The 24857-nt window shown below is 39.7% G+C and overlaps 1 protein-coding gene across 1 annotated transcript; it reads right to left on the bottom strand.

The window, feature by feature from the left end:
- Positions 1-3539: 3539 nt before the first annotated feature.
- On the bottom strand, positions 3540-14441 carry aqp3a (aquaporin 3a). Its single transcript, XM_072664487.1, has 6 exons — positions 14240-14441; positions 8584-8710; positions 8332-8469; positions 7734-7837; positions 5380-5597; positions 3540-5203 (listed from the first exon to the last, which is right to left on the bottom strand). Exons 1-6 carry the CDS (start codon positions 14345-14347, stop codon positions 5035-5037), a joined length of 864 nt encoding a protein of 287 aa, XP_072520588.1. The 5' UTR covers positions 14348-14441; the 3' UTR covers positions 3540-5034.
- Between the last annotated feature and the right edge of the window lie 10416 nt (positions 14442-24857).

Raw genomic sequence — 24857 nt, forward strand, 5'->3', positions numbered from 1 at the left:
GAGTAACTGTCTCCACTGTCCAGGGAAGGCTTTTTTACTAGACTTTGGAGCATTGCTGTGAGGATTTGATTGCATTCAGGGAGCATTAGTGAGATCAGGATGTTGGATGATCACCACCCCACCTCATCCCCAAGCATTGCATGGAGCACCATCTATCCTTCCAGAGAAGATAGTGCCACTGCTCAATGATGGGGGCTTTATACCCCTCTAGCGCACGCTTGACATTAGGCATGGTGTCTATAGGTTCATGTTCACCTGCTCCATAGAGTCCTATTATATTGGCAATGCTTCTTTATAGGGACTGGACAAGCTATGTGTGTGCATTTGCACATCTGTGTCAGCAATGGGTGCAACTCAAAGTAGCTGAATGCGTTCGTAGTATTATTTTCATGCTGTGAGCACAGGATTCACTGATGGAACACTGATGTCTAGTGGGACCAACAGTGGCTACATGTTCTCTCTGTCTCTCATGCAACTCTGATGTTACACTCTTTGTACAGTAGAGTCTCTTCAGGAACTTGAGCTCTACTTTACATTACATTTGTTTCATGTAGAAGATTAGTTAGCTCATTTGAATTTAGAATATCATCAAAACATGCTGTGAATGGTTCAAAAGGTCAAATTAGGAAAATGCCTCAATGGTCTGCCAATAACAATTTATCACATTAATGCCTTATTTAAGCATTACCAGCCCTACATACCAGCCCTAGTATTGATTCTCTTGATACCAATAGCACCATCATCTATCAATTTGTATGCAGTCCTGCAAGCTGAAAATGTACTTCAATCTTGCTGTATGAACATTTAGAACATCACATGCTTTTAACGTGTAGCTTTTAGTGTACTTTCTAATGTGTTTCTGTGTTTGAGTATGATTGCATGTTTTGCCAAAAACAATGTTTGCCCTTAAAACCAAATGGCCAAAAAATATGAAATTCTATGTATATATTTTCATTATATATGTATATATTCATATAAATTTGTTTTAATTCTCGGTTAAAAAAACAATATAGTTCTGCCAACTTGTTTTTGCCATGTTAAATATATATTAGCTAAAACTTAAGATATACTACCTAACTAATATTTCCCCATATAGTTATAAATAAATCATTTCGTAAAATATTAATGTTAATGTTATTATTAATGTTATCAACTTTTATTGCAAATATATATAGAAGCAACAAGAGAAATCTTCACACTACTTTAACAAATCAATTCTTAATTATTGAGGGATTGTATTGATATTATAAAAAAGATAAAAGATAAAATACACATCAGCTGTTTAGAGTGGGGCATCTTACTGCTATCTATCCCACTTAGCCACTTATGCAGACTGTTCATGTGTGCTGAACCAGGTGTGTTTTTCTGGGTAGCTTCTATAAATTAATTGGAATAATTATTAGTTCTTCTATATTTTTCTTAAAGAAGCGTTGCCTATTATTATTATTTTTTGGGGAATAAATGCTCAACAGACACATCTGATGTTTAATGATTATAGTTTGTATATCATTGTATATACAGTGCATCCGGAAAGTATTCACAGCGCTTCACTTTTTCCACATTTTGTTAGGTTACAGCCTTATTCCAAATTGTATTAAATTAATCTCTTTCCTCAAAATTCTACACAAAATACCCCATTATGACCATGTGAAAAAAGTTTTCTTGAGAGTTCTGAAAATGTATTAAAATTAAAAAACAAAGAAATCATATTTACATAAGTATTCACAGCCTTTGCTTAATACTTTGTAGAACCACCCTTGGCAGCAACTACAGCCTCAAGTCTTTTTGAATATGATGCCACAAGCTTGGCACACCTCTCTTTAGGCAGTTTTGCCCATTCTTCCTTGCAGTACCTCTGAAGCTCCATCAGGTTGGATGGGAGACGTCTGTGCACAGCCATTTTCAGATCTCTCCAGAGATGTTCAATCGGATTCAAGTCTGGGCTCTGGCTGGGCCACTCCAGGACATTCACAGAGTGGTCCTGAAGCCACTCCTTTGAGATCTTGGCTGTGTGCTTCGGATCGTTGTCCTGCTGAAAAATGAACCGTCGCCCCAGTCTGAGGTCAAGAGCGCTATGGAGTAGGTTTTCATCCAGGATGTCTCTGTACATTGCTGCATTCATCTTTCCCTCTATCCTGACTAGTCTGGCAGTTCCTGCTGCTGAAAAACATCCCCATAGCATGATGCTGCCACCACCATGCTTGACTGTAGGGATGGTATTGGCCTCGTGATGAGCAGTGCCTGGTTTCCTCCAAACATGACGCCTGGCATTCACACCAAAGAGTTCAATCTTTGTCTCATCAGACCAGAGAATTTTGTTTCTCATGGTCTGAGAGTCCTTCAGGTGCCTTTTGGCAAATTCCAGACGGGCTGCCTTGTGCCTTTTACTAAGGAGTGGCTTTCGCCTGGCCACTCTGCCATACAGGCCTGATTGGTGGATTGCTGCAGAGATGGTTGTCCTTCTGCAAGGTTCTCCTCTCTCCACGGAGGAACGCTGGAGCTCTAACAGAGTGACCATCGGGTTCTTGGTCACCTCCCTGACCAAGGCCCTTCTCCCCCGATCGCTCAATTTAGATGGCCGGCCAGCTCTAGGAAGAGTCCTGGTGGTTCCAAACTTCTTCCATTTACGGATGATGGAGGCCACTGTGCTCATTGGGACCTTCAAAGCAGCAGAAATTTTTCTGTATCCTTCCCTAGATTTGTGCCTCGAGACTATTTTGTCTCGGAGGTCTACAGACAATTCCTTTGACTTCATGCTTGGTGTTTGCGCTCTGACATGCAGTCAACTGTGGGACCTTATATAGACAGGTGTGTGCCTTTCCAAATCATGTCCAATCAACTGGATTTACCACAGGGGGACTCCATTTAAGCTGTAGAAACATCTCAAGGATGATCAGTGGAAACAGGATGCACCTGAGCTCAATTTTGAGCTTCATGGCGAAGGCTGTGAATACTTACGTAAATGTGATTTCTTAGTTTTTTATTCTTAATAAATTTTCAGAACTCTCAAGAAAACTTTTTTCACATGGTCATAATGGGGTATTTTGTGTAGAATTTTGAGGAAAGAGATTAATTTAATACAATTTGGAATAAGGCTGTAACCTAACAAAATGTGGAAAAAGTGAAGCGCTGTGAATACTTTCCGGATGCACTGTATATATATATATATGTATATATATATATATATATATATAGTCCTATATATATATATATATATATATATATATATATATATATATATATATATATATATATTATAGTTTGTTTAATGATACATTGTACCATGTTAGTTCAATACTAGCCTCCAGCGTATGGGAAATGTACCCCAGGCTAAAGTACACCCTCCATACGATGGGGTTAGTTGTGACGCAGTGTTACTGAGCCTCTAAGTCTAAACCTTCTCCAGTGCTTCCAGTGATACACTACCAGGCCCTGCTTGGGAGCTGTGGTAAATGTCCTGCAAAAAATTTTAAAAGTAAAAAGTAAAAGCGAATAAAACATTAGCAGACATGATGATTCAACAAACAAATGAATGATCTTTTACTGCTTTTATTTGAACATGATCAAAATGGCTTTAAGAATCCCAACAAATGCAGAAGCTGGAGTAAAATTTCTTTGGTATTTAGTATGAAAAAAAAAGAACCTTTAAACATGTAATAGCGCTAGAAATGTAAAAGACACTTTCTTGTCATTAAAAATAATATACAATTATTTAGGATTATTCAGTTTTTAAACTTCTTTTAAGTACTTTACTCTTTAAATATATATCTCAAGACACACTGCCAACAAGCTGAACTATTTGCCAATGGGTCATCACTTAAAATAAGTAAAATATCTAGAAATAGGGATATATTGACTACAAATAAGCTTCTTTTACTTGTCAAGATACTGTTTTTGCAGTGTACAACATTGCAGCTTGGATGACGAATGTGCACAAATGGCAAATGTAAGTTTCATTAATCAAATAAAACATCCAGCATTTGTCTTAAAATTGTGAAGTGCATTTTTTTCTAGCTTTTATGAAAGCAAGCTGCCCTTCCCCGAAACTGCAGATAGTGCCCAAGCTAAAATGGCTCACATTTAATATAGAAAGTAAACTATTTACAAGGGTTGTAATTCTGAGGTTTACCAACCAGAGAGAGCTTATAGTCAGTTCCATCCCTTCTACATATACAACAAATGTGAAAGCTACAGCTACAGTAAACAGCGTTCAATAGCTACAGTTGGACAGTTAGAATGGACCAGTTGAGACGTCTTCTGTACAACTGATCAAGGACACATTGAGTTAAAACACAGTAAACAATAAAAGCAGTTTCTAAGTACAATATTTGATATCCAGGTTTCCTGCTGTAAATGATGTCTACCCGTCTACATATGTATCTATATATGTAATACAATACAACAATAAAATGATAGCAGTTGTGTAGCATGTACGTGTACAAGTGGTTAAACAGCCATAAGCATAAGTACAAAAGCATTGTCAGCATGTTTACAGTATAAAAAGATTTAAAAAATATACAAAATACAAGATACTGTAAATACACAATAATTCACCATGAGCCATCATTTGATTTTCTGTTCCAATGGTTCCTTTCTTTTACAGAATTAATATAATTCGTGATGATGAAAAGATGGTTTCCCTTTTATGGCGCAATCTTGATTAGTGAAAATGATGAGTACACAGTCAATCAACTAGGTCATGATTGACAGCACTGCTGTGAAATGTAACAAATTTGAAGATCTGCAACTTTGGTCGTCCATACTCTTTTATTTGCACCTCTTCTGTGAGGTGCATTTAATGCCAGGACTTCTTGTGACAGGGGTGTTCAGTATTATCTGCAAAAGGCCAGTTAGTCTCAGTTTTCAAATACTGGATCAAAAGTGTGAGTCAGAACTTGTGAGCTTGTGGATAAGACTGGACACCCCCGTCTTATAAGATGATTGAAGGTGTATCTCATCATTTGGAACTTACTGAATCATGAGTAAAGTAGTGGCAGGATCAGTTGCACTGTGGTTTGACAGAGGTTAGGGAGGTTACGCGTCATTCATGTCATTTAGTTTGACATTGTCCTCCGTTGCCTTCTTCTTGTCTCGTACCTCGCCCTCCACATGCCAGCCCACCATCACCTGGTACACAATCACACCGACGATGGTCCCCAGGAATGGGGCAAAGATGGGCACCAGGAACCAGTAGTTGCCATTACTGTTGGAGAGAAAGATCATTCATTAGTAAAGTAAAGGTACAATAACCAATCCAAAAAATATTTTTGAGATTTGAGACCAGAGCCTTATAGGAACCTTAATTTTGAGTATGAAAGTATGACAACAGAAGGTGATTCATCATAGGGAAAGAACATTAGCTGATATAGAGTGACTTACGTGAAGACTTTGGAGCCCCAGCCTGCTATGGAAGTGAAAAGGCGAGGGCCCAGGTCCCTGGCTGGGTTTACAGCATAGCCAGAGTTAAAGCCCATGGATAAACCAATGACAAGTACAGTGAATCCCACAGTGAAAGCTTCAAGTCCTTGTGGGATGGGGTTGTTGAATGGGTCCACGATGGCCAGGACACAAACAATCAGTGCAGCCGTGCCAATCAGCTTTAAAAGAGAAACAAACCGTCAGTGAGCTAAATATGAATCTCCTCACTGTCAAAAAGCCCCACAAACAAAACACTTGTTCAAAACTGCACCCATCTGTTTGTTTTCCCCAAAGTTCAGATTCAAAATTAGTCATTTGAACTGTTTTAATCAGGTTTACTTTTCTATAGATTCCCATTGCAGATCAATCATTGTTGTTAAATATACAGTATGTTGCAAATACTTTGGTCCCAAAGAAATTTGAATTGAAAAGGCTTCTTATACAGCATTGATTTGCTCAGTAAAATCAAACATTTAGCATTCCATAAGCTTGTCATGTCGCTGCCCAGCATTATTAGCTTTTCCAACACTTGGTTTAGTGAATGACTCCTTCCTTAAGTAAAATCAGAGCTTATAATAACATTTCATAAATCAGTGTACTGGCATGGTATTGTCATTCATGAGGAATCTGGGACCAAACCTTGGTCTTTTATCTGGCTCACAGGATACCAACTAGTCTTCTCAAAATACGAAATACATATTTATGTTTTCTTGGAATTATTCTAATGATATGGAGTTTTTTACTTATACATAAGTATCTAAAGTGTTTGCACAGTACTGTACATATTTTGTGAGTGCTTTTGAAAGACCTGGCAAACATTCAGTACGTTATGAAAGAAAGGCTTGAAGGCAGAGATGCAGAGCTGTTTGCCAGTGTGTCCACCAAAACAGAGCCAGACTAATTGGCAGGTTTGAACTCTGCAGTCAAAGCCACTCTTTTCACACAAAGAGAGAGGCGGCTGTAAACATTCCACTCGTTCCCACACCAGATCCAAAACATGCCTTCGCCAAGAGGATACTACACTCCACACAGTTCTCAACCAGCTGGTGTATCTGAATTTTAGAGTTTCCTCTGTTGTTTTTAGTGTGCTTCTTTAATTGTAGAGGCTGTAATTTAATGCACCTGGGTCAATAAGCCAGTTTTATTGTAATAAATGCTCCAATGGTATTATAATTTTTTGAAGATATCAAAATCTTGTTAATCTTAATAAAAAAGTTAAATGTAAAACTTTTTTACATGTTATTTATTTATTTATATATTTACTCGTTTTTAACAAACAAAATTTACTTCCTTTTTTATTAATAGGTACAATTCCTTTCTCCAGAATATTTTAAAACTTATAAGAGTATTAAGCCTAAGCTATTGCTCTTTTATGTGTACTATATAATTTCTCTTTCTTGCTCTGGTGTGAGCAAGGGTGCAGAGGGCTCTGTGCATTTTTTTTTATGTTTCTTACAGTTCCAGCACACACAAATAATGCACAGATTTATAAAGCACATACACACTGTGCAAAGGATATTTTCACAGGTGGTCTTTCTAAGCAAACAGAAACCACCTTTTCATCATCTTGCTGGTATTGAATGGACCTGACTCAGAGCATAATTTGAGCTGCTGAACATTACAGGGCCTCTGGGAAACATCATTACAAACAGTTTTATGAAACAGGTCCCAGGAGGATCCGAGTTAGGGCATTTCCCACCAGTATGGGTCCATTGACATTTCAACAGAGAGAATAACCTATGAAAATATCAATGAGGACACCCTTTAAGTTAGGGGAAAACTCCATTTCTAGCCTAATGTTTATCTGCAGAAGTAAGGGAGCCCCATCCCTATGATGTCAAATGATTGGAGATAAATGCCAAAAATGGAGATAAAAGGTTTTGTTACTTTGTCTGTTTAGGCATAATTTTGTTTGCTATAAATTTTAAATATTATACTCCACTGTTAACTAACAGTTTTATGGGCTGTTTTCTGGGCTTTTCATAGCTTACATATACCTGTGTCTCCCCTCCACTGTTTGGGCTTCTAAAATATCATGTACATGCAGAAGAGCATTGACTACTGAATCATGGCCTGAATGAGTGAGAACAGACCACACATGGATTTTGTTAGTGGAACCCACTGAGCCTAAAATGAACCATTTGGGTAACTACCCCCTGCTCTTTCACTGGAAGATGAGATAGCATCAGACACGGCTATTCTGGAAGTGACGGCCCATGCATAACAAACTCTCCATCAATTACAATCTTGCATCATTCATGAGTAGAATTGTACTATTTGACGATAGAAGAAATGAAACTCTTGCAATTACTAACCTGGTCAAAAAATCCATTGATGGTACTCAGGTGCTCACCAGGGTAGGTAGCAAAGATTCCAATTGGCAATTCACCGGAGGCCTCTACCTTTTTCTTCAGGGCATCTTGATTTAGAACAAAAGACTGAAATTAGTTTAAGCCAAGCACCCAATGTGTTTAGAAGAAAGCACTGGGTCCCCAGGTCCACCACACCAGATGCCTTTGCCTGCCAACATTGCTTAAGAGCAATGAAAGGATAGAGCATGGCCAATTGTGCTCTATCAGACTCTAGCTGCTGATGGCATAACAGCATGGCTTGGGATTCAAATTGCGACACCTCACTCTGAAACTTTTGCCCTACATTTATGAAGCAATAGGCCCAGTAACTCCAACTAGAACTTGACTCTTCAAGTCTTGAAGGCTTCATAGACTCTGTTTTGGCCTTTACTGACTGTAAGTCACATTGGTTATGTAGATCACTTGCAATTTGCTAGTCATTGTTGTTATGTTCTGCAATATCATAGTGTCAAAAGTGATGCCGTCATTAGTAATATCCCAATACTTAATATTGTCATTGGTGTCTGACATTTAGAGCTGCTTTCTTTTTCATGATACTTGCCATAGTACAAGCCGAAGATCACACCAGCACCCAAGAAGGCACCAAGTGTTTGGAAGAGAAAGTACACAGGGAATTTTTTCCATTTATTTCTTCCCAGGAGGCAGAGGGCAAAGGTCACAGCTGGGTTTAGATGACCTCCTGTGAGGACAGAAAAAGTTATCAACGTGAGCAATAAAGAATTCCAGAAACACTTTAGCTCCTTCTTCACATGGTTTTTGAGAACATGCATTAGGCTAAAGCTGCTCCAGGTACCTGAGACCTGGCCGCACACCAGGATTCCAAGGGTGGCTGCAAAACCGAACGCTAAGTTCACAGCGAGGAAGAGGCCGTGAGTTCCATCACTGAGAGTAAACTGGGCCACTGATCCACAGCCAAACATCTGAGAACAGAGGAAAGGACAAAAAAACAACAACATGAGCTTGATTGCAAGGGACACATTTAGAAAGCTATATTTGTCTGCTCATATGTGGTCTTTGCAGTAGGATTTTTCATGGCAACGTCTAGACCTGCAGTAATGCCGGCCTGCCCTGTTTCACAATTGGATAATGCTAGGTCCGCAGAAGTCCCCAGAAATGCATAGAACAACAGTGAAGGCAACAGGGTGTAGGTCCACATTGCTGATATGATCAAACCTTTTGGGAGTGACCCTTTCTGATACTATCATAGCAAATTAGATGCCATTCTTCAGTAAAAAAAATGCTGTGATTGAGGAATTCAAACCATTTGCATACTTGCTTATACGCATAATACACACTGCAAAAAATTATGACAAGATGAAACATTGTTTATGATTATTTAAGGATTATAATTGTTTTTAAATATTTTTAATTAGAGAAACTGTGTTATTCTTAACCATCCTTATCTATCTAAAGAATTGAAGATGTTTACAACAAGGAAAATTATGTGCCAATATGATAAGATGATTGTGGTCTTCCCAAGGAAATAATCAATTTCCTACAGCTTGTACAAAATGCAAAAAGAAAAAGAAAGAGAGGACACACCTGCCTGTTGTAAAAGAACACAGCTGCACTAGTTAGCTGTATCTCTCAGGACAGATTTGAGGATAGTTCTTTTACTTGTTTTTACAGCTCTAAATGGTTGATCACCTGCATACCTCAATGACCTTTGGTTTGTTTGTTAGTTTGTTTTGCCTGTTAACATCCCACATTTTTGTGAGAATCAATATAACTTTGTTGATGCTGATACATTGGTGGTAAACTGATGGGCCCATCCGGTTTACTCACATTTTAAAAAAATGGAGAAAATTAACTGAAAATTGTGGAACTGTTTGTTATACTATGTAAAACCAGTGTAACGGTCCTGCCGTGTAATGTTTTACTTCTATGAAAAGGTATTACACTGAGCCCAAACTGGTAATTCATCATCTAGTGAAACTCAGTTGATTATCACCAGTTTAAAGATTAGGCTTAAGTTTAAAATTAACATGAGGTAGAGAAGGTAGACCTTAATTTTCAATCTCTAGCTTCAGGGCATGGTTAAAGTTAAGGTTAGGTTTAGGTTTAGATTCAAAAGCGCATAATAAGCTCAACTCACTGTTAAGTTGTGTTTAATAAGTGTTCAGTTGATTGTCAGTTATCGGCAACGTCTACAAAGTATCTAAGGTGGATTCTCAAATTAAAGGGTTACCACCAGCCTCTCTACATTTGTGTGCTTCAAATGAAACAGTTGAAGTCACTTGTCTTCTGCTAAACTGAGAGGCTTTTGACAATTCTGGCAAACAACCCAAAGTTCTGCAGCTTCCAAGAACTTGGAGTGGTGTGCCAGATTTTTCTTCTGGTGTGTATCAGACCTAAAGGGAAAACAGGGTGGTACATGAACTTTGTCCCCCTAGAGCCAAGTTTAAGCCCAAGAACAGAATGTTCCCTTTAAAAGAGCAGGTATGGAGTGATTGATCATATGGCCTGGACTGGAGCATTCCGTCTTTTAGGTTCTCTGGATCAAATTTATTTCGCTTCAGATCTCTGTTCAAACACATGTGGCTATCAGCAGAGAAGATACACTGCATATCAGCCACATTTCACAACAGGAAGTTCTGACATGCACTGTGTACATTATGGGCTACACAAATGAGGAAGGCTAGACAATGTAGCATCAATGAGTAAAAGTGGCAAACAGGAAGAGGTGAGAGCTCAGCTGTGAGCCGTGTTACTTGAACATGCACTCTAAATGTTCAGCGTTAACACTAAGACTAAGCGTGTAGTCCACATGAAGAGGTTTGGAGCCCATCCCCAGAAGAAACCATGCCACATCAGCACTGTAGTCCTACTGGAAAACTGAACTGTTTCAATGATGTGCATTCAGTCTCACTTTAGAAAGCTTTTGGTGTCAAATGGTGGAATTACGTGGTTCGTGTTTCAGTTCGAGTTCAAATCCTTTAATTGTTCAGGGCTGGGTTTCCCAAAAGCATCTTAGCATGAAGGCGATTCTTAACTGGTCGAGCAAGTATCATACTGAACGGTCTCTCTACCAGTTTAAATGATGGGCACTAAGATGCTCTTGGGAAACTGGGCCCATAACTGCATGGCTCTAAGTACAAGGTTAAGCGGACAAGCTATAAAAATAAGTCTATTCATTTTGTCCAAATAGTTTTGGACAGTCCTCACTTTCAGTGGCTGAAATGAGCTTCCACTTTGGTTAACCCATGGGTGACGTCCTAATTATCAAATTTGAGTAAATGATTGTGGGTGTCAACATGCTGACCTTCACAAACAAACAAAGACTGTTCTATGGCCCTGCAGGGAACTTCAGATGTCGGCCAGAATCCCCCTCTCCGCCGCCCTGTTCACCGCTCAAAACCACTTAAACTTGTACTGAGAGTTACTGCTGCTAATCTTATTATCTTGTGGGCTCTTTTTAAATGACTGAGTTGAGAAAACAAGCTCCTACTACAGTCCTGTTGACTAATTTCAGGCCTACATACAGGTACCTTTATACAGGGGGTTCTAAAAAGCACACTTTTAAGTCTTACCTGTCTTGAAAATCACTAGTGTTTACATATCTGTTAGCGAATTAGATTTTAATTGCCATTTCTTTTTCTAGTTCTGTCTCAAGAAGTCTGTGTACACTTTGAGCACATCGCAACTGTGCATGATGTTCCACTGATATACCAGAACAAAACACGCCAACCATAGTAACGGGTGCGGCACCATGATTTATGGCATTTTTAACAATACACTGTAGTGCACACTGTAGACTCTGACGTCTTGTACTAAACCCACGGAAAGACAAGTTAAGAGTTATTATTATTAATTGATTTATTTTGTGGTTACCTGAGAATTCCTGTGGGTTTATAATCTGTGAATAAACTTGTGTAAATGCAATTATGTAAGCTGGGACCTCTTATTGTTTTATTTATTGATAATTATTGAGAACACCTGTAAAGTCAGTAGGTATACCTTTTGAATTCATGAGCATATTACATGCTACTTTGTTATCAGGCACCGGCCACATATTGTGACTAAGAATTTGCCGCCCCCTCTGGTACAAATGGAAACTGTCCTGTACTGAATAGCAAACTATGAAACTATGAAAAGATTTAAGGTGGTAAAATACTGGTATATAAATAATATATATACAATTAATATTGTGTTTATACACATGTACATTCATACACATGATTTGAAAGTCAAGTCATCCTTTATCAAAGTCCTTTTCTGGGTGCAATACACACACACACACACACCATCACATCACGTACTGTATTCCTTCAGTATGATCTGCACTCCACTACATGGCACAGTAAAATACCGAGATTAACTCGGTATAAATCAAATCAAGCATTTGTATTTAAGCAGATCATGCCAAATCTTTGTATCTCAAAAATTATTAATTTTCAGTGGAATTCAGCTTAAAGTGATTTTGTTCAAAAAGATTTGGGAGCATTTCTATTGATCCATTCGCCATAAAATTGTCAAAACCGTCAAGGTTTTGGCACAACAGCCACAATATGAACTCCTAAAGAGTTCTTTGAACCGATGCCCTAAAATAACCACTTTTGATTCCAGGTCTTTATAGAACTGTCATCGTAAATGTGATATACGAGTTTAAAGAATGTTTTCAAGTGTAAAAACAATTAGTTTTAATATCATATAAAATGCATTTAACATTTAACATTACTGTTGACACACTGTGCAATCTATAAGTCAAATAACCTCTTTGGCTCCTAGTTTGAGTATATACACAGAAACCTTCAGGAATGCTGTGTTAGAGATGTCTACGGCCTCTAGCTTCCCGGACACAGATTAACCCTCTAGTCTTGTGTTTCAAAGAACTGTCACTGCACAGTCATGATTAACAGTGCACTTTATTCCAGACCTAGGTTTAACCTATGTCCAGAAAATTACTACTTATTGTGCAAGAGGCACTCCCTGTGTGCACATACGTATTTTGAGGGTTAAGCATGTGTGCGTGAGTGAGTCTTGCTGCTGGCTGATTGATTAGGACCCAATTGTTACTGTGTAAAAGCACCAAGACTGAGCTTTCATGGTTTTGGAACATAAATGATTTTGGGCTATGATACAAAGAAAATGTGTCATTTTGTGTTTACCCTGAAAAAATGTAATGCATTGAATATTTTTTTTTTTTAATCATTAAAACTTTCCACACACATTTGAATCCGGTATGACTTCTACTTCTAGTAGTTAGCCATAGTTTTATGTATAGAGGTCCCAGAAAGCACTTGTACAACTCAGAAGCTTTACTGGTAGCTGACTAAGCAGAGCATGCCTGTTAGAAGAAGCACAGACACACTGCAACAAAGGTACTGTAAAGCACAGTGGTGGACGTAGTGGAGCTATTGTTCTTACACTGGTGTTAGTGAGTTTGTGTTATTCGATGGGATCATGAACTCAGAAGTGCACAAAGACATTTTGGAGGCAAACCTGCGGACAGTCTGCAAAGAAACCGCTCCAACTGTAATGGCCTGGTGCACAACGCTGCCTTTTGAAAGAACACTTTGCCAAAAAGTAAATAACAGTCTTGGAGAGAATCGTTCACAATAAATGTCACTTAGCTTAACAGGTTGCTTCCATTTTTTCAACACAATGAATGAATAACATTTCGAAGATTGGCACAAATGTCCAAATCCTTTTTTAGTCCACTCATAAGTGTAATTCTGCATAAGCAATAGGAAGTCCGTCGATGGGGAACCACTCTGTCCAATTTACAGTCACCCTATTGTACTCACAGCCTGGAGAGATGGGAAAACGAGTGCCGTGTTCAAGCAGTAACACTTCTCTGTAAAACAATTTGACCCGTGTCATAAGTGAGCTTGTTTCTTATCTCATCTTAGTAACAGTCGGAACAGTGGCAACAGGGAGCGAAGGCAGAGGGTGTTTTCTGTTTGTTTTTTAAGGATGCATGCCAAGAGCCTTTTTTTTATTCATCTCAGTGAGCTGAGCTGAATGAGATTCTATCAGTGCTTCCTTTGAATGTGCTACTGAATGACTCTAGATTTAGTCAGTAAAGTTCATTGTTTGAATCCTGATTATGCTGATAATGGTAGCCAGCTAGGAGCAGGTGTACCAGCTATGCATCAGCTGTACAGGCAAATAGCTTTCAGCTTCTCAGCTTGCAGACTGGATGCACTGTCCAGTAGACCTCATATGTGAACCCATCTTGAACCATCTCTGCTATAACACCATTCTGCCTTCATTTACAACTGTCTTCTGCACTGGACATGTGTTTAAGCAGATCACTGCTAAATGGAAAATGTTGTAGATGTCGTAGAAGAACCATCTCATTAAGCTTCACAATGAATGGCACTTTTTAAAGAAATGATTGTGAAGATGTTTAAGACCTTCACATTGTGTAAAGGTTCTACATTGGTGGAAGTTTAACAAGTTTTAGTAATAACAGATGAACCCCCCCCCCCCAGGTGGACACTCACCACCAGGATGAGGGTGCCCAAGCATTCAGCAAGTCCTTCCCGCAGCAGCTTGTTGCGAATCTGCAACGCACGGGACAGCTTATCCAGGAAAATCTTCTGCTTGCCCATCTTGCAGCTGAGCTGAAGCTCTTCTCCTGCCCGTTATTAAGTGCTGCTCTTTACGTTCCTTAAAGGAGTGTGCCTAGTGATGCTCTGTTCTCCTCTATATACACACTGTAAGAAAAGGACCAACCCCTCAGCCTGCTTTCACGCTCTCTGGACACACACCCTCCTCCACAGTGGCCCTGCCCATGCACATGCAACGACTTTATAGTTTCTGTTTCAAGCACCGACACGCAGTCATGCCCCCACCCTGGCTCACCTTAGTTCTTGTGCTGAAACCCTAAAGGAGGGGGTAATTTCTTCCCAGAGTTGGTTTTGTGAACATTCTGAGAAAAGCGTCAAAGCATGCAGGCGTGATTTAAGGGGGTCAAGCAGATCACTGTCAGTGACAGTGGACATCCATGCAGAGATCCATGGACCAAGCATCTTCTTTTAAACACATGCAGACAAAAAAGAGTCATATGCAAACGTTTGGGCACCTTGGTATGATTCCATAAACATAAAATGATGCCTGTCTGAATCATGTAATTATCTAATTAGCCAATCATCTGGCAGCAGTGCAATGCAAAAAATCATGCAGATACAGGCCAGCAGCTTCAGGTAATGTGGAAAATGTGGAAAATGGAAAAATACTGGAAAATGTTGGCATGATTGTTTGTGTCAGACGGGCTGCTTTGAGTATTTCTGTAACTGCTGATCAATTTCTGATGGTAGATGCCCCGAATATGGTGCCAGTAGCATACATCCATTGATCTAACCTGCCTTGTGTCAACAGTCCAGCCTGGTAGAGGTGGTGCAGTGATGTGGGGAATGTTTTCTCGGCACACTTTGAGACTGTTAATACCAGTCATGGCTTGAATGCCACAACCTATATTGAGTATTGTTCATGACCTTGAGCATCTCTTTATGGCCACATCCACGTGACCGTCAGGTCAACATGGACCAGAAGCTCAATGAAACATTTCCAGCACCTTATGGAATTTATTCCATGAATAACTGAGGCTGTTGTGCTAGCAAAAGGAGGCCCTACCCAATGTGAGGACCCTTAGGTCCTAATAAATGGTTATTTCAAATAGGGCTGTACTTCTTAGGGCTGTACTTCTACATCATTTTGTAATTTAATTCAAAATAATTGATTAAATATGAAATTATTACCATCAATTTGTGTGAAAAGCTGAATTGTTGAAAATCTAACATGCATTTCAGATTTTATAATGTTAGTATTTGGTTTCTTCTTTGGTTTAAAGACCTGGACTCGACCTGGCATGGCCTCCACAGGTTTGTGTAAAAGCCTTTGAAAAGTAGATCAAAACCACATGGGGGTCTTCTGAACACAAGCTTCAATGGAAGAGACTATGACAAATCAGGCCTTACTGTAGAAAGACGAAAACATTGTGAATTTCCCAAACTGAGTGATGCTTCAGAAATGGCTCTTTAAACTGCGAACCTTCATATTTCTTCTTTATTTTTCTCCTAATCCAATCATTTCCCATTTGCGAGTAAGGGGCATGCCGTCTACATGAGATAATGTGGGAGGAGACTGTAAAAAGAAGGGAACAGGAATTCAGATGGTATAAGGCCAGACCCCCTCTGATCAGTGGAGCTAGGACTGAAAGATATGAGGGAGGAGACAGGGTAGTGGTTGGTTGTGTAAACTTCTGCACGGGACATAGATTGGGAGGAGGAGGGGCATCAGGCATGTTCCTGCAACCAAAAATCCAAAATGTCATTTCATACACTTCAACTACACTATAAGAACAAAAAGTATTGGGACACCTGCTCATTCATTGTTTCTTTAAAAAAAATCAAGGGTATTTAAAAACAGACTATCCTGCATTTGTTGGAGGAACTGTCTCAACTATCCAGCATTGGACCACATTGCTGTGAGAATTTGATTGCATTCAGTAACAAAGACGTTAGTAAGGTCCTGATGTTGGGTGATTACCACCACACCTTAACTCATAACAAAAGTATTGGATGGAGCACCACCATCATTTCAAATGAACACTGCTCCACAGCTCAATGCTGGGGGGCTTTATACTCCTCTAGCCCACACCTAGCATTATGCATGGTGCCAATAGGTTCACGATCATCTGCCATCTTGCCACTACTTCTCTACAGGGACAAGCTGTGTGTGGGTGCATTTGTACATCCCTGTCAGCAGCTTGAAGTAGCTAAAAAAAAGAAGACCAGTGACCGTACAAATGACGTATTCTTGTCACTTAACCTTAGCAAAAGACCTGTGGCATTCCTATTACAAATATACATCTCAAATCATCTTGACGTGACCTCACCTTGCATAGCACCTTAAAAGTGCTGTTACACAATGTGATAATAATAACTGCAGTCCATTAAACTGCATTCCTTCACTGTATCTCTCCTGCAGCTGTTTGCATTTGGACAAACTGTCAGATGTCCCTGGTTGAAGGAGCCACAAGAACTGAAGGCTTTTTTTTCAAGTACCACCTCGGGCCTTCTCTTTTCTATGGAGTAATTATGTCGGGGAAAGAATGACAAGAAGGATGGATCTCCGTTTTCATGTGTGAACATGAAATGGAGGGAGTCTGTAAAACTCTGTGTGAGCAGGAACTTGTTTTATGGTTGTCTATGAGAGGAGTGCAGAGTGGAAGGCGATCTCATGGTTAGCCTCAATCTGTAGCTTGGAAAATGAGGGATAATCCTAATGCTGTTAGATGTTATATGTGTTAAGATTCTAGGGTAGATGGAGTACGAATGAATGATTTAAGAATGTGATATAAGGTTATGACATCTGGCCAATGATGATTTTCCATTATGTATTCACATGGAATATGTTATGTTCTTTGCCAAGCCACCCTGTTGGCATCGGGCTGACATAAAGATGTAGCAGTCTGAGCTGCAAGGTATGTGACTACACATGCACTGGCAGAAAATCATCAATAAATAAACTTCTACAGCATCATTTTGGATATTTGGTTCTTCAGGAAGGTAAAATCATACATCAGAGTGTAAGTCTGGACAAACTGCCATTTGGCAAACTTCTACTTTAGGGGGGGTTGAGAACTTTAAGAACTTGAGCTGGAAGTCTAGGTGGCTTCTGCAATTAGCTACAGTAGCTGGCCAGACCCCCTGTTTGGTGAACAGAGGTCAGACTGAAAGAGGACTAGGAAACAGGGCGGAGATGAGGTGAGGGTGGAGTGTCACCAGAAATAGAAGGCAGAGATGGACATTTCCAAAAGATGCTTAGCTTCAGGCGTGGTCTTTCATCAAACTTTAGAAGTGAAATATAGGCTATATGTGGTTCATGTACTGATGTTCCTAATAGCCTGTTTTTAATAGCTTAATGAAGTCAACTCATTTACAAATTACACTATTTTGACAAAAGTATTGGGACACATTCAGCATTTACTTTATACTTCCATCTGACTACAACACTACAGCTTAGCTCTGTTTTCCATTCACACAAATTAAATATGCTGGGTCATGCTAAGAAGACTAAGAAGAGGAGAAGATTAAGGTAAAAAAAAATGTCTTATAGTTTTGAATCAAAGTCAAAGATCATTTCATGGTTCTTCAGCTCTGTCTTCACATTAGACTGAATAAAATTGAACTGACTAAGGAGTTATTTGTCCTGTAAGCCAAACAAGAGTGCAGCTTTTATTTTAGATATGCAAGTGAAAAAAAGTGAAAAAGGAGGCCTTGTACTTGAACTCTATCTTACTTACTGAGTCAAGAAGGGAGACCAAGTCAAAATACTCCTGAGACTGACAGTCTGTTATGTAATATGCTACAAAGATGATCTAGATAGATTACACTTTTATGAGCATCCTTGATTGGAATGGTACATACCTTGGAACCCCAGGGAACCCCTAAAGGTGCCAAAAAGGTTTTGGAACAATGCCAAAGATCTTCTAGTAAAACTCTCAACGTATACATTTCCAGAATGGAAAACTGTATTTATTTTGCCATTTTTATCTTCTGCTTTAAAAGAGACATCCATGTTAAGTAAGTAAAACAGAGCAGTTAAACAGCCAATTCCAAAACCGCAAAACTGTTATGTAACAGTCTTGACTTGACTCATTTCATTTACGGTCCCAAACTTTACACCAAACCCAGCCTACTAGTGAAAGCCTATCAAGGCTAAATGCAACATCTACTTTGGGAGAATATGGCAGCAAGGCTAAAACGGGTAAAAGCTAACAGTATGCCGACTGAATAAGAAAGAAGTGCGAACTAGGTGCTAAGCAAGCGAGTGTCGAGCTAAAAGCTAACCCTAGTTGTCTAGCGTCTGTCTCTTCAGCTAGCTAACCACACACTGCGTTGAGAGGACATTGAGAGGACAACAAAGTTATCTATTAAGACTCAGGATGCATCATTTCTGATAATTATGTATCCCCCGCTAGCTGATGCGTGAAGCTTTGCTTGAATGCAGTATCATGGACTGCAAGGAAGCCAATAAAGCTGACTGGGTGGAATGATATGATGCTGCCATAAATCTGCAAAAAAAGCAGAGCATATAATTTTTATCTTACAAGCCAACCATTTTATGAAAAACAGTGTTTTTATTCTGGGGGGAAATAACAGGGTTGTAAACTGGCTTCTAAAACTGCATCTGAGCATCTTTAAGACTTCATCCCAAACAAGAGTTACATACTTTATTATTTGTACAATATTTATAGCCTAACTTAGTAAGTTAGAATACATAAGAAATGCATTCTTTGGCACCTATTAAGAGTGAGGATCCATGATCTTTTAACCAAGGTTAAAGAACCTTCACAGAATGTACATTTTTGTTTTCCACAAGTGTGCGTCCATTTAGGAAACTTTATTAAAAGAGAAACTGCGGCGGTTTTGGGTGGTGATCAGAGCTGGCATCAAAATAAGTGTTATGGGAATATTGTGATCTCAGAATCTATTGTGTAAACCACAGGTCCATACAAGCTTCTGAAAAAAATAAATGTTACATAAAGAAAGTGAAAAGGTTACGTGTGAATGATATTAATTCCAGCTCATTACTAATACTGAATCTCAGGTTGATGTTCGGATATGCTACAACAAGTTCCATGATGGTACGGACAAATTACTGCAGCCAAATCCGATCGTTATTATCTGTTCATAAAATTCAGACTAAAGAATGGTTCATAGAGAGCTTTTCCTTTTTTATGATATTTTTGTAGGAGATGCTTCAGTCCTTAAGCAGTGGCCTTTCAACATCTCAGACTCTCTTTACTAAATGTACTCCTTTTTTTCTTTCTTTTTTTTTGTGTGTTTTTTACACCCTCCTTTGTTTCGCTTCTGCCAGTGTCGCTCCTCTCATGCGCACAACATCTTTTTTGTTTTTCATACCCATTCCAATCCTTTGTGTCCTGGTCTTTTGTCAGCTGTCTGAAACTTAATCACCTGCTATTATTTGTCTGGAGTCGCAACTGAAAAGCGATGGCAGGCACCTTGCGTCAAAATCTTGTGTGAAATCTGCGGCAGGTGTGAAGAACCAGTAATCACACAGGTGGATTTCACATAGAAGGACATTGCTTTTTCGGAGTAAGCTCGGTGTGACACAGAATGTCCTAGAAGATGAGTGAGATTAGCTGCTTCTCTTTTGACATTCCTGCTGTAGATGCAGAGTTTCTGTCAATATTCATTTTTATTGCGAAAGCTGGATTGTGAAAGCTGTGGTTACATACTGTCACCATTCGTGTTGACTAACAGTAGCGACTGAAAATACAGTGACAACACTGATTCAGAGGAAACCAAGAGTCATAGTATGACACGTCATAGATACTCAGGGTGAGAGACAGGTTTACCCCCAACCCCCAGGGATTAGAAGAGCGCCATTCCACTCACCCAGAGAGATGCTCTTTTGGACTCCCAACCATATATGGCTATGGCTTCACAGGGATTGTACTCACAATTTCACAATGACAGGGTTATTACCTAGACAGTTGTGCTACTCGGAAGCCCCCTAAACAAATTGTAGGACAGGTACCTAACAACACACACACACACACACACACATATATATATATATATATATATATATATATATATATATATATATATATATATATATATATATTTATATAGCTATTTTGTAGGTAGCTTGGTGGTAAAGAATGTAGTGCGTGTTTCCCCGTCAGAGCTCTGGGGTTGTGGGATGGATCCTCGCTCTGGTCCCTGTCTATTAGGAGCCATGCTAAATTGCCCCTACGTTTGAGACAATTGGTGTGTGTTGAACCCTGTGGTGTACTAGCACTCTCTACTCGCGGGGTATTCTTGCCTTTCGCTCATTGATTATGTGTAGGATGCACTCTGGATCCCCCGTTACCCTGACCAGGAAGAAGTGGATAAGAAGGTGGGGGTGGATTAGCATTGTAGAGACCGTAACCCCTGGTATAAGCCAATACACCATGCAAATCTTCAGTAGGGAATTGATGGTGGTTCTTCTGTGGCATCACCTCAAATCTTTTTTTAGCTCCTTAATATTTAAGAGTGCTAATGGACTACCACGCCACCTTGTACACATACTGTATGCCACATGGGGCTGCAGATTCAAAACCACAAAGTCATTTGACCCCTATTATTAAGCATGTCAAAGCTAGGCAAAGCTAATTTTGAGGTTCAAAAGCTGGAGAATGGTTGTGGTACCACCATACACCCTACTGTACTAAGCTAATAGTTGTGTTTTTGCAGCGCCCTAGGCAATCATGACCCACAAATCTGGCCTCAGATTACTACAGAATGACAGTTTGAGTACATTCCTTCTGTAAGCAGTTCATTCAGCTCTGACTTGCGCTGACTTGACTGGAACCGAAAAAGAACTCAGCTAATCTAACATCTTCTTGCCAAAAGGGCAGTCATAACAGCAATGGGCTAAAACAACTAGCATGTTGTTTTCATTACTTTAACAACAAACTGGAAGCGCAGGAAGAGAAACTCATGGCTGCAGGGATATCTGGAGCTTGTCAAAGGTGACTTATGTTTGCATTAAGGACGTTAACAACAAAACATGCTACTCTGGAACCTTTGAGGTAGCTAGTTAGTAGTAACAGCATTGTGGTGGGAGGAGCTGAGAGGTGAAAAATAAGGTCTTGTAGGGCTGTTTCGACCAGATAGGACAGGTCTGGCCCTACCTGCATAAAAAACAGAACACACCTCAGGCAGGAGGACACAGGTGGGGTGAAGTGAAGATGGATACAGTCATTGTGCCTTTCACACCCGACGATTCGCTCATGTGTTTGACAGTAAAGGCTTTTATTGTCAATTAATCCGAGTACAATTACACAGTGGAGTGAAGTTACAGACAATGATGCTCTTCACAGTCCCCCCCCCCCCCATCCCCCATATAACATGGTAAGGATGTGAGGAGGAAGATGAGCTTTCCTCAGTCTCCTCAGGAAGTAGAGGTGCTGCTGGGCTCTCTTGGCTATGGAGCTGGTGTTAAGGGACCCAGTGAGGTTCTCTGCGATGTGATCACCCAGAAACACCCAAGGTGCCCCTGGCGATTTCCACAGCAGATCCGCTAATGTCCAGCGTAGGGTGGTGAGCTTGTGCTGCACACCACTTAGCAGTTCTCACCTGATAATTCGCTGACGTGTTTGCATGTCAGACGCTCAAATGGGCAAACTGATGGTTTTATTTGTTGAAAAGTAAAATAGAGTAAAATATTTTGGATTTATTAGCAAAATTGACAAATCTTCAGCTGCAACAAACCAATCAAACAAGAACAATTTAAATAGCTCAAGATGACTAAACATGACATGATTAGAACGAATGCTTTTCCAAATTTAACACCAAATGCTACTTTTAATGAAGACACTGGTCTCTGAATTATTAACCCCCTTCATGACAAGCCTCTGTAGTAGAAGCATCCTTTGCTATTATGACCTGCTGCCAATGGGATGCATAGTTTTTGGCAGTGTTCCTGAGGAATCTTAGCCTGTCCTCCTGTTCACTAATATTCTTGGGTGTGTGTGCTGTCCAATGTTCTTTAATTTCTTGTTGACACCGTTACTTGGTCCTATCCCAGACTTCCAATAAAGAAGGCCCAAATTCAGCCATGTATCTTCATCCCCGGAAGTCCCCTGTGAATGTTCATTTTTACTTTAAGTTAGCTGCAGAGCAAGTTCTGCCATTGTTTATGCAGTTTCTGAATCATTCAGATTTCAGTGGAAAGGGGTGGGGGGCATTAATCTATGCATGACACAAATCTCGCTATTACGTGACTGGGGTTTCTTTCTCTTTCTTTCATCCTGATGCATTGTTCTCAAGAAACTGTCCATCATTAAGCGTATGTCTCACCTGTGAGTACGCCCGTTTTGATTTTACATCTAATCTTTGTATCTCGAGTAATGAGGAAATAACCTTTCATTACTTTCGAAGTTCTCCTAAAACATGAAGTCGCAAGAGACACGTTAACCTTAGGTCAAGTAGTGTGGGCACACCAAATCATACTCAGTTACTATACCAAAACTACTCAGTAAAGCTCAAATTTGCATTTTAGTGGGTAACAACAGAGTCTTTCCCCTGACAGACTAGGGTTTGAACCCCCAGCTGTACAAGCTCTTCATGCTACACCAGTAAAAGTCTGTGGGCAAGACTCCTAAAGCTTGCTGATTACCAGATACGGTGAATGTTGCCTTTCACACTGGATGTGTTTGTTGTGCTGGGCTTTTTTTGACATGCGCTGTGTATTGTGGTATTCTAGCAGTTTATAGGCAGAAACAGTATAAAATGCAGTATTAAATATGCTGTATATTTGCTAAATATACCATAAACATCTCAACAAACAGCTACTTCGGAGCTGAAAGTAAGTTTTTATTTGTATTCCTTAAAAGTGAGCTTTTGCCAACTGATAATTTAACCGATACCAATAAGTCAATAATAATAATAAATGATAAGCAGCAAATACCTTAATAAAGTAGCAGGAAATACAGTTTTTCACATACTGCTGCTTTAAGGGCAACTTGACCTGACAAGTATTTACTTAGAATACAACTGTTTGTATTGCGGGAAACCCTTTCACAACAGTGGGATACACACAATACAAACAGGAAACCAAACTGTTTCTTAACATTTACATTTGAAAAAAGCCTGAAAGGGCCATCAAACTGTAAAACTGTACGTTAAAGCCCTGTAGCTACAGCCATAGTTTAAAGTACACTTCTACCACTTCTACCTGTAGGAGGGTCTATCCAAACCTGCTTATCCGCTGCCATGTGCCAATGTTTTAAATCAAGTGTTAAGACTCTTTCTTAGCCTGGAGCTGTCTGACAAAAACAAAGGTGTTTGCACTATTGCTTATGTCCCTGTCAATTTGTCAAAAGAGTTCAGATGACACCTTTGGCATAAGTTATGAAGCCCTCGGTCTCAGCAAGTAAAAGCTAGATTTGAGATCCAAGGAAGGACAGAAAGTGAGTAAACATGAGTTTAAAGGCAAAAAGACATGCCTTGAATGTTAGGTGAGTCCGGTGTTTCTTCTGGACACTTGGTGTGGAAACTACATAAAGGGCAGTTGTATGGAACCAGTCTCCAGGCCTCTCGGAGAAACATCAAAAACAGACCATCTCAACATGGACAGTGGAGTAGTGGGGAGGAAGAGGCCTCCAACATGACCTCCTCCAGGGAAAGTTCCACAAATTCCAAAGGTCAAGCCTGGAATGAATTACCTGTCTGAACAACGCTAGGTCAGCACACATCTTCGCAAACCAAAGTTTGTCTGACCATCTGGAAAGGATTAAAATCAAAGAGTAGCTTTGTGCCATCACTCTTGACGAGAAGAATTAACCTGGGTCATGGGGAGGTATTAAACTACTCTACCTCTATAAATGCCCACTGCAGAAGAGGTGGAGCTTCTGGACATTAGTTGGTGTGCAGATGTCATACAGCATTTTCAGGCTAGCTTTTGACTAGCGTTTCTGGGGTTTTAAAAGGCCACCACTGCTAGTGGTATAGTTTCCACTTTGAGTCAAATTTTTATACAAGGCTGTAGACCATGGATTTGTGTCCAAACGGCTTGAAAATGATCCTGCAAGGCTAAGTGCCATGATTTCTTGTAGGACAACTTTTAAAGCATTATCCATTGATAGATGATCCAGGGCAACTGGACGTGTGGTGAACCTTAAAGATATTTGACATCCATTCAGGGGGGTTCAAACAAGTGACTGGTGGGGATATGATGGGGGTATTCAAATCTCTAATTAACTCTGTGGTTGATGTACAGTGATGATGCCTTATACCTGATGATTATAGATTATATAGCGAATACAGTGGTCTTGACTTCCCACTATTTGGCAGTTCAATGAGCTGGATAACCCAAAACCTTCTCAGATGACCAAATGTCTCTTCTTCTAAGGCTAGCTATCCTTTATAATGTGTGAACGTCATTAATAAAAGTGCAGGAGAAATGATCCAAAATCTAGTTATATAACCGGTTATGGGAAACGTGGTTTTCATACAGCAACAACAATATGAAATATCTTGGGAAGACAGTGATTTCAGGGACTAAAAGGGGTGCAAGTAATTAAAAATGAAGCAGGTT

Source organism: Salminus brasiliensis, chromosome 20 (genome assembly GCF_030463535.1).
Source record: "Salminus brasiliensis chromosome 20, fSalBra1.hap2, whole genome shotgun sequence".
NCBI classification, from domain to species: domain Eukaryota; kingdom Metazoa; phylum Chordata; class Actinopteri; order Characiformes; family Bryconidae; genus Salminus; species Salminus brasiliensis.

Coding starts and splice junctions, on each gene's coding strand:
- aqp3a (XM_072664487.1), bottom strand. CDS start 14,347: ATGGGCAAGCAGAAGATTTTCCTGGATAAGCTGTCCCGTGCGTTGCAG. Junction 5,598..7,733: donor TCAATGGATTTTTTGACCAG/GTTAGTAATTGC, acceptor TCTCTTTTAAAG/CTGATTGGCACGGCTGCACT. Junction 5,204..5,379: donor TGGGGCTCCAAAGTCTTCAC/GTAAGTCACTCT, acceptor TCTCTCCAACAG/TAATGGCAACTACTGGTTCC.